Source organism: Gigantopelta aegis, chromosome 15 (genome assembly GCF_016097555.1).
Source record: "Gigantopelta aegis isolate Gae_Host chromosome 15, Gae_host_genome, whole genome shotgun sequence".
Taxonomy (NCBI): Eukaryota; Metazoa; Mollusca; class Gastropoda; order Neomphalida; family Peltospiridae; genus Gigantopelta; species Gigantopelta aegis.
In genome coordinates this window covers 12,509,846-12,525,673 of record NC_054713.1, presented here as the reverse complement: position 1 = coordinate 12,525,673, position 15,828 = coordinate 12,509,846, and the positions used below count along the sequence as shown (strand labels likewise).

The 15,828-nt window shown below is 39.2% G+C and overlaps 2 protein-coding genes across 2 annotated transcripts; both read left to right on the top strand.

The window, feature by feature from the left end:
• Positions 1-391: 391 nt before the first annotated feature.
• Positions 392-4,639, top strand: LOC121390142 (coiled-coil domain-containing protein 115-like). The gene is made up of 2 exons (XM_041521890.1): positions 392-458; positions 2,824-4,639. Exon 2 carries the CDS (start codon positions 2,868-2,870, stop codon positions 3,456-3,458), a length of 591 nt encoding a protein of 196 aa, XP_041377824.1. The 5' UTR covers positions 392-458; positions 2,824-2,867; the 3' UTR covers positions 3,459-4,639.
• A 3,498-nt stretch (positions 4,640-8,137) lies between these two features.
• LOC121390364 (transmembrane emp24 domain-containing protein 5-like) lies at positions 8,138-15,105 on the top strand. The gene is made up of 4 exons (XM_041522160.1): positions 8,138-8,353; positions 10,947-11,064; positions 13,446-13,591; positions 14,782-15,105. The coding sequence occupies exons 1-4, from the start codon at positions 8,138-8,140 to the stop codon at positions 15,013-15,015; spliced, it is 714 nt and encodes a 237-aa protein (XP_041378094.1). The 3' UTR covers positions 15,016-15,105.
• Positions 15,106-15,828: the final 723 nt, after the last annotated feature.

Genomic DNA, 15,828 nt, shown 5'->3' with positions numbered 1-15,828 from the left:
ACTTCGCAAGTAACATATCTGAAAGTTTGTCGTGAGACAATGGCAGCGAGTGGGTGGTGGAAGGTGGCTATATGTTAATTCATTTAGATTTTTAGATGAGATGATGCAGAGTTGTGGGCAGTGTTTTAAAATATATATCAAACGATAGTATTCAAGGAAGGGGTAGTGATTCCAACCTCTCCCCCTCTCCGCTTTCGACGCATACATGTGAATTTATTTTTGTTTCTGCGCTGAGCTCTTGTGGTTCTAAGCTTAGCATGGTAGGCACGTGCATCGCGTAATAGTCCGTGGCCAATCTGATTAAAATTAGCTCTACTGGAGCTAATTTTAATTAGATTGGTCCGTGGCGTGGGCCGAAATTATTATCTTGGGGCGTTCCCAAATGTGGAGGGAAATAGTTAATAACATCAGGGGGAGGTAATTCTCGAAACATTTGGTATTTGACAATACGGAACTTGGTAAAGAGATATTTAAAGTGATGATTGTTTAACAAATTATGTTGTATCTGGTTGAGTTGGTGATGACATACAATTATGGTGGACAGTCTTTATTGGGGTTTATACATCAAAGTTGATAATTATGTATCTTAATGACATGATTTAGTGTTTTGGCAAGACATGGTATTGGTAGACTAAAACCTTTGTCACTTTGTCACGTGACGTTTGTGGCATTTTTACCCATTTTCGGGGCACTTTTTTCTTATAATTAAAAAAAAACCAATTGAAATAAAACTATATGTAATTAATGTGCTTGCTTTAATAAATGAATGGCAAAATATAAAACTGGGATGTTTTATTGATTAATAACACATTTTTCTGATAGCTTGAGTCACCTCCAGCCCTCCGTTTATAATATTGATATGTAGGGGAAGGCTAGAGGAAACTCTATGTAATGCTTTGGCAATTGTCGACAATGAAATGTTCGCAAGCTACTGTGTCTAAAATACACATGATTTCCTAAATCTGATGCCACAGAGCGTTAGTTTTGATTATTCTCATTTCCAGTCATGACATTAAACTTACTTGTTGATAACCAGTACCAACGTGTCATATGAGCACACACTTTGCTCTGCATCACCACAAGAAAGTACAACACAGTTTCGTTTCGTGTCGAGGTTCTTCGTGTAGCATTGGTATTAACAACATGTATGTTTAATGTCATAACTGAACTCTAGAATAATTAAACTAAAGCTCTGGCATCAGATTTAGAAACTTGAGCTAATTTTCTGAGTGTTTTATAAAGGCAGTTTTAGAAATAAGATAGGGCAACACTATTGAGGTATGCTATGTGCCGCATTATGATAAGACAAGATATGGAGAGAAAAAACCCTATGATTTAGGTGTTATTAAAGGTAGGGTCAACTCCAACAAGAGCCTTATGTGTTGGAAAGATGCATACCCGGACCACCAACACATACTGACACTTTAGCAAATTAAAAACGCGTAATTTTAGAGTTAATAAAAAAACATGATTATTCCTGCTAACTGGGGGCAGCCATTTTGTTTCGTTTTTATGACGTCCGGTGGGATAGCTTGGGGCGAAGTGACGTCAGCTCCTGACCATCTCCTGTATGTACAGTGTAAACAAAAGCAGTAATTTTCGACAAGGCGCTTCTCTTTGATCAACCTGACTTGTAAAACAGCATAAATGACGCAATAATATAATAAACTATTTAACTAAATATATTTCAAGTTGCATTAACGGAACAAAATGGGGTTATAGTATTTTTCTCTGTTTAATAATCCAAAGGAAAAATGTACACTATTAGGCTTATTGATATGCTACGTTGGAGCAAAAACGACAACCCACGATACCCAAGTGATGATTTTTTTTTCTTTGGGACTACGTAATTGGTCAGTTCTGTGGTTTTAGATGGAAAAGTCTACTTAATCAATACATTAATAAACCATGTCCATTACAATTTTAGGGGCGACAGGTAATATTCCACAATACCGGTATGTATTTTTGTGTCTAGACAGCGTCAATTAACTGGCTCGTCTGGTTACCAATCAAATACACACCTGTCAATCAGGAATTACAGGTAGAAGCAACTAACAGCATAGACCAATTAACTAAGAAAGCACTCCGTGTATCATTCCAGTACGTAGGTTAATGCATGGGCATAACATTGTTAATTGTTTCGACTTGTTGTGTAGCCGCTTTGACAATGGTATTTTATTTTGTATTGAATAATAATATATGTAGTACTGGATATACTTATTACTGGCTTACTGGGATGTGTATTATTACAGAACATTGCAATGTATGACTATTTATCATCCCGCAAAAACCAGGTAGATTGTGTTTCTCTAGTTCTAAGGCTCATTCCTGACGTGACGCGTTAAGCATTACGTAACCACCAGCTCGCCAGAGGGCGTACTCACTGAGATGGTACAAAATGGCTGCGCCCGTTATATATAATAGCCGTCACATTTAACCGTTTTATTAATTAACTATACGATTATACGTGTCGATATTAAGCAATAATGTGCATTACATATCGTTAAATATGCATACCAGGCCAAATGCCTTAATTGTCCTCTCCTTTAAGCTTTTTAAAATGTTATGGAGGTAGAGGGGATGTTGTGACTTGTTAAAAGGGAAGGACTTTACTTTGACACTGGAGACTGAATCAGCTGAAGTGGTTGTTTAACAGTTTTGTTGATAGACATATTAATAAATGTATGTTTTAAAATTACATTTGACTGACAGTGTCAAAGGAAACTCCTGTTCAGCTGTTTTGAGAAAATATTTGTGGCTTAAAGAGAGACTTAATTTTATTATTATTTATTATAATGAGCCCCTTTCCTTTTTTCATTTCAGATTTTATTTCTTCAGAATAAAACTAGAAACTTTTACATGCAGTTATGGAATCCATTTGTGAAAAGCTGGACGAAACCTTGTTGGATTTCTTTGACATTCTGGAACAACTGTACCAACAACAGGCATGTCTTGGCGATCTCATGAAATCCGGATTCCTTGACCTGTCTCGTTCGAGGTACAACATGGGCACGAACTTTGTGACCCCAGCGCAGTTCAATGAAGATGAGATGAAAGCTCTAGTCAAACTGGAAATCCAGCAAGACAATGGAAACACTGTTCTGAGAATAATTAATCAGGATTCTGACAAAAAGAAAACAAATGAAGAGTCAAAGTTGAGAAAACGAAATGTTGTAAATGATGACGAAAAGGGAAACAAGTTGGATGTAGAAACAATTGGACTGGGTGGTATTCCAACAGACGAGAATGAAAGTGCTTCAGATGGTAAACACAAAAAGAGCATTGTTGATCCCATAAACTGGTTTGGGGTGTTGGTGCCTCAGAACCTGCGACGAAGTCAGTCTAGTTTTAAAGCAGCCATAGACGTTAGTGTGACGATAGCTAATTTGAAGCTAAAGCTTCAGGAATTAAAAATAACATATCGCAAACTTTTGGCAGATAAAGAGGAACTTTTGTAAAAAGAACACGAGGAACTTTTGAGAAAAGAAAAAGAGGAACTAGTTAGAGAAGAAAAAGGAGTCAAAAGTTAAGTTATAACAATTTATTGACAGAAATCTTATAATCTTAACGGCAAGGTCACATTGCTCTATTAAACAGAAACATTGTACAATGATGACAAACACAGCATTGTGTTAATGTATTACAATTAATTATTGTACAAAATATCCAAATTCAGAATGTATCATTACCTCCTAAGATAATGCATTCCTCCCAGTTGAAAATGATAACTTCCCCACCCAGGAAGCTTGTGTGTATATATTATTTATACAAATAACTAACCAATAAAATCTACCATTAAAACCGTAAATGTGATGCTTTTTTCTTTGTCAGTTTTATTATTATTATTATTTATTTTTTTTTGGGGGGTGGGGTGGCTGTGATCTTGTGTTTAGAACAGAAAAATCAACCTTCACTGAGCGGATTCGAACCTCTGACTCTCAGGAACAACAGTCCAGCGATCTACCATCTGATCTAATGGGAAAATTCAGACTAGCTACTGATCAGGTCAGGTCAGGTCAGATCAGGTCATAGGTTTTAACGTGCACATTCAGATCAAGCTGTTGTAGGACACGACTTTTATGGGTACAGGTGTCGACTTAAGCGGGCTCCTTTGTCCAGGACAGGAAAGTGGTTGGGATGGGTGGGAGAGAGGAACGCCAAAGTCGGTAGCGACAGAGATACCAGATACTGCCAAGAGGAGCATTTTATATTGCCAGGAGGAGCACTTTATACCAACACTACTACTACATACAACTCGTGACATGGAATGCGAGACAACTCGGCCCGGAGTCCAGAGACAACTCGGCACAGGGACAATCTTGTCTATTGTTGGACAAGTGTTTTTTAAATTAAAGTATTCTCACCGAAATAAAAGAATGTGTTTTTGTTAGTATTGAATTAGTCCCCCCTTAACCTAAACGTCCCGAAACGAAGTGTCATGTCGGATTGATAAATTGCTGATCCATTTATCTTTGAAGATAGTTTTCGCTGTTCGAATAATTTGTTTTTGTTCTACAGTCGGTGGCCTAAACATTGGAGATGATCGTTGTTATAACTATTTATGTATATGTGTTCTGTTGGTTTTTTGCGTACATATGTGCGTATATATTTAATGTAATAAATGTGGGAATTTGGCAAATGATGTCTTTTGCGTTATTTCTATAGTACAATAACTCTAGAAACCCATCCGACGCTACAATATGCGCGTACGACATGCACAATTGTCATTCTTAATGGTGACCATATAGTTAGCGGTATCTATCGGTATAATGCAGTCTAATAACTCGGCCCAGAGTTGTCCGAGACAACTCGGCCACGGGGCCAAGCTTTCTGGTCCCCGTGACATGTATGTACTCACCACTCAAGTGAAGCTGTGTCCTGGAGCTAAGGGCCACGGGCAGTTCAACTGTTGAGGGCCCTGACCGAGTTATAATTGTATTCTTTTATTAAGAACACACCCAGTCTCTACGACAATCCCCCCCCCCCCCCCCACACACACACTTAAACCTTTTTTCTTTTCTTTTTACTATATTAAATCTTATAAAATCATACATACATACATAGCGTAACCCCCCTCCCGCCAATATAAAATCATGTGTACGCAAGCTCTAGTCGCGACAAAACTACATGCAACCGTTGTGTCTTTACCGACACACGCCCATTCACTACGCCGACACGACAGTGTTAGTGGGTAATCGTAATCTTTACTCTATCTTGCCTTGCTGTTGTCGAGTGAATGAATGGTGTCGCTGACTGTCGGACATCTAAAAATGATGTATAGTGTCAAAATTCTAAAATAATAATAATAATATTCATATCAATGAAAGTAAAAAAAAAAGAGTAGTTTGTTTTATTTAACGACGCAACTAGAGCACATTGATTTTTTATCTTATCATCGGCTATTGGACGTCAAACATATGGTCATTCTGACACTTTTTTTTTTTTTAGAGGAAACCCACTGTCGCCACATAGGCTACTCTTTTAAGACAGGCAGCAAGGGATCTTTTATTTGCGCTTCCCACAGGCAGGATAGCACAAACCATGGACTTTGTTGAACCAGTTATGGATCATTGGTCGGTGCAAGTGGTTTACACCTACCCATTGAGCCTTGCGGAGCACTCACTCAGGGTTTGGAGTCGGTATCTGCATTAAAAATCCCATGTCTCGACTGGGATCCGAACCCAGTACCTACCAGCCTGTAGACTGATGGCCTAACCACGACGCCACTGAGGCCGGTGTACGGGGCTAGTTAACCTGCTCCCTTCCTAGCGGGATATGAACCTTTAAAATATTCTAGAGTTCAGGCCCCCGTGCTTATAGACCTTAAAGTCTAGACTTTAATAATGAATGACTGGGATTCGAACCCAGTACCTACCAGCCTGTAGACCAATGACCTAACCACGACGCCACCGAGACTGGTACTATCCTTGAAAGAGTAACATTCGTGAAATACACAATTATGCATAGTAACATTATATATATATATATATATATATATATATATATACATTCTTCAAAAAGACAAAAATAAACGCTGTGGTCAGACTTTGAAAACAGTGTATGAAGCTGTGGTAAACAAACCCAATATTTCACAAAACGAAAAACATATTAAACATTATCACAATTTGTTTTGTTTAAAGGCACCACTAGAGCATATTGATTTGTTAATCATCGGCAATTGGATGTCGAACATTTGGTAATTTTGACATATAGTCTTAAAGAGGAAACCCGCTAAAATGTTTGATTAGTAGCAATGGATTTGTTTACATGCACAATCCCACAGATAAGACCCCACACACCACTAGCTGCCTTTGATATACCAGTCGTAATGCAGTGGTTGGAACGAGAAATAGGCCAATCAGCCCACCGACGGAGATCGACTGCACATCAGGCAAATGTTTTAATACAGAAAATACTACATCCCAAACTGTTTGGCAAAAAGTAGCAGATTTAGTTCTCAAAACCTTTCATCGATGGGCCCATTGGGCCATTTCTCGCTCCAGCCAGTGCACCACGACTGGTATATCAAAAGGCCGTGGTATGTGCTGTTCTATTGTTACTAATGAAAAAATGTAGCGGGTTTCCTTTCTAAAGCTAGGTTCATACTTCTCTGCCGACACTGGTCGGCGGGTACCCGGCACACTCCGTCGTGATTGTGTTCATACTCAGTCCGCTTTCCACAAGCTCAACTGGGGTACCATTTAAGCTTCCATAGACGAATGCATTTCGGAATTTTCACGTGCGTTTTTTCACGGCTGACAATTCATACTTTACATGTTGTCGTGATCCGCGCTATAAATGGTTTCATCATCAAATATATATATATATATATATATATATATATATATATATATATATATATATATATATATATATATTATATATATAACACTACATGGTACTGATAATGGGGCTACCAAATTTCTATGGATGTGTTAAAAACATATTATCCATAGTGTTTAATTGAATTATATTTTTTTAACCTACATGTAATATTTCTAAGACATGTGAATGCTTACCGACATTTTAATATACTTTTACATACCTAAATAACTTAACATGTATGTTTATTGACATAGATGTGTAAAGTTTGTCATTTCAAGGGGTTTTAGGTAAGCAGTATACATAATATTATACAAAAAACAATTATTTATGCAGGATAATAACGTGTGATTGGGCCGTCAACAGTAGATTTGTCACTAACTACAATGTAGTTTCATACGAAAGGGGCTTAAGTTATAATTCATAACTGCACTGTAAAATAGATTTTAGATTTGGTAACCTGGATAGGTTCCCCATCTGTTTCTCTATGTTTTACATGGTCGGATAGGAAACTCAGTAGGTCGTAGTATTTCCATTTGGTTTTTTTAATAGCAGGATCACCACGTTGGACCATTTACATTTGGTGTATTGATCCCGCAAATACTTTCCCTCCACGATCTTTATTTAAAAAAATACTGCCTACTGCAATCTATGATTGTTCTATCTGTCCATGGCCGCTGTATTGTGGAAAACTGGTATCATACAGGTTTGGATACTTACGAACTTCGTTAATGAGAAGTTCGTCTTCTAATGAAGAAAGGGGAGCTTTTTTAACGCCAGCCATCTTTATTTTTACCTCAACAAAGCAGAAACGCAATGCGCAAAAAGATAAATAAAATTCATCTGGGGCGGATTGGAAACGGATTACCCGTGCGAACGCTAAAAACATGTCAGTTTCACTCGCTTCGCTACGTCATCTTGCGTGCGCCTTCAATGCGAGTTTGTTCGACGGATTTTTGTTGTCGGGCAACCTTGCGGCGACCAAAATTTCCGTTCCGTATGGAGGTCGGCGAGAGAAGTATGAATCAACCTTTGACATCCAATAGCCGATGAGTAATAAATCAATGTGCTCTAGTGGTGTTGTTAAACGAAACAAACTTCATCATCGTTTTACCCCCAGATTTGGCCCTGAAGCTGTATATATAATAACCACTTGAATAGATAACGTCGATTCCATGCATGAAAAACGTCACCAAAGACACGTTCGTACGTCGCAGTTGGTAAACTCTGCCATGTGCTATTATAGACCATCGTGGCAAAATTCCCACGCGTCCAGCTGGCGATATAACTCCTGGATATCACCGCGTTCTGCAGTATGCCAGGACAGTTTGGTTTCGTCGTCGTAGCTCTACTAACTAACGTCGTGGGTCAGTTAGATGCGGAGACGATTGTCGCCGAAAAGAGGGATGATGACTTCTATTTCAACATGCCCCGCGGTTACCACGAGTTCACCGTGGAGGTGGGACCTCTCCGAGAAGACTGTTTCTATCAACACGTCGCCAAGGGAATGGATTTGTTTTTATCTTTCGAGGTACGATAAAAAATAGGCTTCCACCTGGTAATCACGAACTCTACATTATAATAGATATATATGGGACGTAGCGAGAAATATTCCACTTAAATAACGTGCACTATAGTATACACTGGCGTTTAAATAACGTTTAAAGTATCAACCAACAAAACTGGGATCGGGGGTGTAGCCATAAAGGAATAAAACGCCGAGGAAAACCCAGACCTGTAAAATAAATATCAGTGTCATGGGAAAAATAAAATAAATCTGGGGAAATTCCAGATGATACAGGTTTGGTAGGCAAGCGCCTCGTCTGTCTCATGCTGGTTACGCCATTGCATATATATATATATATATATATATATATATATATATATATATATATATATATATATATATATACTCTTCAAAAAAAGAAACGCAAAAGGGTACAAATGGGTTATAACTCCGATTTTATGTTTCCTACCGGTTCATGCTTTGTGAATATAAGGTCATTGCATGTCCCAAACACATTCCCACGGTTACATTCGATAAAACGCATCTATTGTACAATAAAGTTCCAAAATGTGAATATTCGCAAAAACGCAGCCACGTGCAAACCATGTCACCACTGCACGTGCGTTGTCTGCACGTGCAACATGAACACCGACAGTATAAAAGTGCAGGGTGTTCGCTTGCCGACAGTTGACAATCCAGGACATGCCACGTCTCCGTGAACCGCAGAGAAACAATGCCATCGGCCGACTAGACGCAGGCGAATCCAGAACGGCCGTTGCCAGGGCATTCCATGTGTCCCCAAGTACCATCTCCAGACTGTGGGACCGTTACCAGCAACATGGATCAACACGTGACCTCCCTAGATCCGGTCGACCACGGGTCACTACCCTCGGGCAGGACCGCTACATCCGGGTACGCCACCTTCGGGAACGATTGACTACTGCCACCTCCACCTCCACCGTCGTGGTGAACGTTATGCGGCAAACTGCGTGCAGGAAGTGGACAGATTCGGCGGGGGTAGTGTCATGGTGCGGCGGGGGTAGTGTCATGGTGTGGGCAGCCATCTCACACACTGGCAGAACTGACCTGGTCCACGTGCAGGGCAACCTGAATGCACAGGGCTAAATTGACCAGATCCTCCGGCCACACATCGTTCCAGTTATGGCCAACGCCAACGCAGTGTTCCAACATGACAACGCCAGGCCTCACACAGCACATCTCACAACGGCTTTCCTACAGAACAACAACATTAATGTCCTTCCTTGGCCATCGATATCACCGGATTTGAACACAATTGAGCATCTATGGGACGAGTTGGACCGACGCCTCCGACAGCGACAACCACAGCCCCAGACCCTGCCCGAGCTGGCAGCAGCCTTGCAGGCCGAGTGGGCCACCATCCCCCGGGACGTCATCCGTACTCTGGTTGCTTCAATGGGCAGGCGGTGCCAGGCAGTTGTCACCACACGCGGAGGCCACACCCGGTATTGACTCCAGATGACCTTGACCTTGGTGGTGTGTCCTATCACTTACTCACAATGGACTAGAGTGAATTGTCAACAATCCTGCAACATTTGGTAATTATCGGACTCGCCATTCAATAATTAAATCAATTCTCCAAATGTTACGACAATGTGGTTTTGCGTTTCTTCTTTTGAAGAGTATATATATATACTGGTTCCTCAGTCCAGATGTTGTCTGACCTAAAATAGCCAGTCGGCGACCTATGATTTTTAAAAAATCGCATTTTCTGTGTGTCCGTCTCTCTCTCTCTCTCTCTCTCTCTCTCTCTCTCTCTCTCTCTCTCTCTCTCTCTCTCTCTCTCTCTCTCTCTCTCTCTCTCTCTCTCTCTCTCTCCTCTTCCTTCGTCTTTTTTTTTTCTCTCTCCCCCACTCTCTATCTTTGTTTCCCATAGACAGGATGGCACATACCACGGCCTTTGATATACCAGTCGTGTTGCACTGGCTAGAACGAGAACGAGCTCTCGCCTGAAGTGCTTGCGTCGTAGGATCGAATCGCCTCAGTGCATCCAATCTCTGATAGTATTTTTCCGTCCCAAGCAATACACCACGAATGGTATATCAAAATTCGTCGTATGTGCTGTCCTATCTGTGGGAAAGTGCATATAAGCAATCCCTCGCTACGAATGGAAAAATATAGCCGTTTCCCTCACTAAGATTATATGTCAGAATTGCCAAATGTTTGAAATCCAGTGCTCTAGTGGTGTCGTTAAACAAATCAGACTTTAACTTTTAACTTTAATTTCCCCACTTGCGGCCAAAACATTTACTTTTGTGTCCTACTATACATGTATATACAGAGCCTTAGGTAGGATTTTTTGTTGGGGGGGGGGGGGGGGGGGGGGGCAACTGAGTAGTTAATAGTCTAAAACTCCTTAAATGTTTAAGAAGAGTATTTTCTTTATGTTTCTATAAATGTTTTCCGGATATTTATTTTTTGCCTCCCCACCCCTCCCCCGCTAGCTACGGCCCTGATATATAAATGTAAAAATAAGTGTTTACTCGTTATATCGTGTGCAACACCAACCGCCATTAGCATATTATTCCTACAGACTTAATTGCTAATTTGTGACTCAGTCCTACCATCTTTTAAACAGGTTCTTCGAGGTGGCGACTCAAAAATAGACTTCATCGTGAGGGATCCGAACTTTCAAATATTAGAAAACGTGTATCTCCAAAGTGACGGGTCCGTGCATAAAAAAGCAGTGATCGAAGGCAAGTTGAGTTTGTCATCAAATTATTATTCACTTAAAGGCGCAGGCACTAGTTTTAATTTCTAAAAAATGGACATTAAGTTTAGTTAATCTACAAACCTGTAACACATTTGGATCAAGTTACAACAGAGTGAAAGAAGAGTCTGTGACGTTAAAATCGGTAAATATCCTTAAAAATAGACTAGAACTCGAATCAATAAACGCTACTTCTCAGACGCACGTGCGTTTTAAAAAAAATATGAAAAATGCATTTTGTGGTATTAGAAACAACAGGATGACCAGAAACACTTCCATTCTACGGAAATGGATACTCTAGACAATAAAATATAAGTAATGTTTGACTTCATTGATCATAAACGGCTCCAATAGTGAAACAACATGTTGTAGTGTTTAAAAACAAGGGTATGTCCCTTTAATGAAGTTATGGAAACGAATAATTCTCCAGTAGGGATAACAAGATGAATGGATCAAGAATAAATAGATTGTATCCTAACCGAAATCCTAAGGCGGGCTTTAAAGTTTTAAAACGATTTAAGACTAGTAATCAAGGCACGAATTTCATGTTTTTATAGCTTTTATTTTACTATTAGGCCCTACTAGTATTAGAAAGTGTACAATTTTATTAAAACAAAATTAAGTGTAACAAAATATAGACATATATCTACTATTTAATTATTATTTATATCCAAAGGTAAATTAATGTTGATACAGTCACTGAAAATATTGCCATCGCATCAGTGTAAGGCTGATGGCAGGCCACTGCAGACAAATTTTTTAAATCATTTTTTTTTTTTTTTTTTTTTTTATAATTCAAGCAAAATATGGACAGATCTGTACATAATTATTATTTATGTCTGATGGTAAATTAGTCCATGGAAAATATCATAATTGCGCTGACGTTGAGCCAACAGCGGGCCGCTGTACATGTAGGCCCTAGGCAGAACACATTTTATGAGCTTTTTTATTTTTTTTTTTTTTTTTTTTTAAATTCAAACAAAATGTAGAGAAACAATATATTGGTCTACATTATTATTTATATCCGATGGTAAATTAGTGTTGATCTAACCACAGAAAATATTGTCATCGCTCCAACGTAGGCCCGCTGTAGGCAAAACAAAATTGATCTTCTTTTTTTCTTAATTAAAACAAGCTATGGATTTATTTACATAATTATAATTACTACCCGATGGTAAATTAGTGTTGATGTAGTCGCAGAAAATATCGTCATCGCGCTGACGTCGGGCCAACAGCGGGCCGCTGCAGGAAAAATTTGCCGATGGTGGCCGCTCATGTCCGACCATTCGCCAACATCGGGCCGACGATGCATGCTTGTTGGGTAGCGTTTATTTAAAACGTGTTTATAATTTCAGGGGCCTTGCTATATGTAGCGTACGTTTAGAAAGTTTAAAATTTCAGGTATCTGTTGCGTGCGTTTAGAAAAATATTTTTAATTTCAGGTGTTTATTGCATTTGTTTAGAAAGTGTTTATAATTTCAGGTGTTTATAAATAACGTTTGTTTACGAAGTATTCATAATTTCAGGGGTCTTTATTTAGGGTACGCTTAAAGGGACAGACCCTAGTTTCAACCCGTGATAATTAACACTAAGTTTATTTAATCTACAAACTTGTAACACATTTGGATAAAGTTACAATTGAGTGAAATATGAGTCTTTGACTTTGAAATGGTGAAACACCCTCTAAAAATAGACTAAAACTCGACTCCATAACTGTTACTGCTATATATTTATAAAAATATGATAAATACATTTTGTGATATTAAAAACACCAGGAAGACCAAAAACACTTCGAATGTACGGAAATTGCTAATCTAAACCATAAAATCTAAGTAAAGTATGATTTCAGTTATCGAAAACGGCTATAATAGTCAAAAATATGCCTTAGTATTTAAAAACTAGGGTATGTGCTTATAATTTCAAGTGCATAGGTCTGCTCAGTACATGTGTTTACAAAGTGTTCATAATGTTTTAATTGTCTATAGCGTGTGCTCATAAAGTATTTATAATTACTGATGTCTAAAAGGTGTTTATAATTTCAGGTCTTTATTGTGTGCTTTTAAAAAGTGTATAATTTCAGGAGTCTAGCTATTCCGTCTTTAGAACATGTTTATAATTACATGCGTCTCTAACGCTTGTTTAAAAATCGTTTTATAATTCCAGCTGCCTATAGCGTATGTTTAGAAAGTGTTTATAACTTCAGATCTTTATTGCTAGTGTTTAGAAAGTGTTTATAATTTCAGATCTTTATTGCGAGTGTTTAGAAAGTGTTTATAATTTCAGATCTTTATTGCGAGTGTTTAGAAAGTGTTTATAATTCCAGGCGTTTAGCTATTTCGTGTCTTAAGAGAGTGTTTATAATTCCAGGCGTCTATAGCGTTTGTTTAGACAACACGTTTTCACGCTTTTCGTCCAAACTGGTGGTGGTGGTGTTGATTGCGTCGAAATACGAGGATTGGGACCAGTACACCGCTAACATAGAAGAACTCAAAGAAGTGGCCACGTTGTTAAAGGTCAGTTGTTGTTAAAAGTTAAAGTTTGTTTTGTTTAACGACATCACTAAAGCACATTGATTAAAGCTACTGGATGTCAAACATTTGGTAATTCTGACATATAGTCATCAGCGGATACCCGCTACATATGATGATTCTTTACAAAGAAAAACATCTGTGCTACTAGGAAACCTGCTACATTTTTCCATTAGTAGCAAGGGATCTTTTATATGCACCATCCCACAGACAGGACAAAGCATGCCACGGCCTTTGATATATTATACCAGTTCAGGGTTTCTGCCTAAGGGTAAAACGGGTATGATGTCATACCCCTATTTTTGGTGGGGTTTTTAAAGTTAACCTTTTGACAAAATTAATGACTCTTTATCATTACTGTATGGTTTTCTTAACCCTAACCCATTTTCTTTCTGAGGGAGGCCCCCATAGCCCGTTGACTGTGGTTGCATTCAATTCCACAGCGCCATACCCCCCACCCCCCGAAAAAAACAAAACAAAACACCCCCCCCCCTCCAATTTCTGTCAGAAACAGTGTTAGAATCATCAAATGGTTGATATGCAACAGCCGATGATTAATAAATTAATGTGTTCTAGTGATGTCGTTAAACAAAACAAACCTGTTCTTTTCAAAGCTGCACTAGCAGCCATCTGTATTAAGCGACCACCTGTATTAAGTGGTCACCTGTATTAAGTAGACACCTGTGCTAAGAGGCCACATATTTATTCTCCCAAATCATCTATGGCACAAACTGACCTGTATTAAGCAGCCACCTGTGTTTAGAGACCACAATACATTCTCCCAAATTATAATATACTGTATAAAGTCATCTGTTCAAGACGGCCACCTGTCGTAAAAGAACACTTTTTGATATTCCCTTTGGTGGCTGCCTGACATTGAAACAAAGTAACTTCAACAGAGTTTGATGTATATACAGTGGCGGATCCAGAAAATTCATTTAGGGGGGAGGCAGTGACATGATGTGGAATGCCAAGGGAACTTTGGGGGAGGTTTGGAGGGGGTCGTAAAAAAAATGAAAATTAATATATAATAAAATTATATCTATCACAAAATTTAGGGGGGACGGGCCCCTGCCCCCCTAGATCCGCTTCTGATATATGTTACACAATGTGCTACTATTTATCAAGAAGTATTGACCCCACCCTCTTGTTTTTTTTTCCTCTTCCATTCGCAGACGTCGCTGGAAGGGGTGGAGTCGCTGATCTCGGAGGTGAGACGTCACCAGAACCGCGCCAGCTCCAACGTGCTGCGCGACTGGTACCTCGTCACCGGCAACAACCGCTACGTCAGCTACTACTCCGTCACCCAGTGTGTCGTCATCGTCATCTCGGCGTGTATCCAGATCTACGTACTCAGACGATTCTTTAGAACCGTGTCCGTGACACCCAGTTCAAAACCACGTGCTTAATGGTTAACCTTAGGTCCACTATAGTTCCTAATTGTGACATATGTTGTGGTTCACATATTCAATTCTAGGAAATGGGGAAGAATTAAAACAATATGTGTTTAATGGTAAGCCTTCTGGCTGTATTTTGCCCATGTTATTTTGTAATATTGTCCATTGACCTTTTGGGACATGGGTATACAGCGCAAGTGACAGCCGGAGTGAATCGGTTAATGAACCACCTGTTCGGACCGGTACTACAGTCAGATGCGGTCTTATAGCAAAAAACTGAGAAGGAAATGTTCTCAATTTTGGAGTGAAAATAAATGCTTATATAATGTATGTTCGCTATGGTGTATGTTGTTAGTGCCAACGAGAACTCGTTCTATGGACAATCTTCATTTGAAGTTGGGCAATTTAACATGGGTTTCAATGGCAGATGACATCTGTGTAGTGAGACCATAATAAGTATTAACCACAAGTGCCATACTAAACGCACATATGTCTGAATAGCTCGAGTGTCCTCTAGCGTTATTCGATGTGAGAAAGTTTGTTTTGTTTAACGACACCACTAGAGCACATTGGTTTATTAATCGTCGGCTATTAGATGCCAAACATTTTGATAATTTTGACATATATAGTCTTAGAAAGGAAACCTGTTACATTGTTCTATTAGTAGCAAGGGATCTTTTATATTCACCATCCCACAGACAGGCTAGTGGTGTACTGGCTGGAATGAGAAATAGCCCAATGTGCCCACCAACGGGGATTGATCCCACACGGACCGCACATCAAGTGAGCGTTTTATCACCGAGCTACGTCCTGCCCCTTCTATGT

Bases quoted from the DNA above. Each gene is read 5' to 3' on its own strand.
- LOC121390364 (XM_041522160.1), top strand. From the start codon at position 8,138: ATGCCAGGACAGTTTGGTTTCGTCGTCGTAGCTCTACTAACTAACGTC. The intron at 8,354-10,946 runs GTACGATAAAAA...TCTTTTAAACAG, and splicing joins ATTTGTTTTTATCTTTCGAG to GTTCTTCGAGGTGGCGACTC. The intron at 13,592-14,781 runs GTCAGTTGTTGT...TTCCATTCGCAG, and splicing joins AAGTGGCCACGTTGTTAAAG to ACGTCGCTGGAAGGGGTGGA.
- LOC121390142 (XM_041521890.1), top strand. From the start codon at position 2,868: ATGGAATCCATTTGTGAAAAGCTGGACGAAACCTTGTTGGATTTCTTT.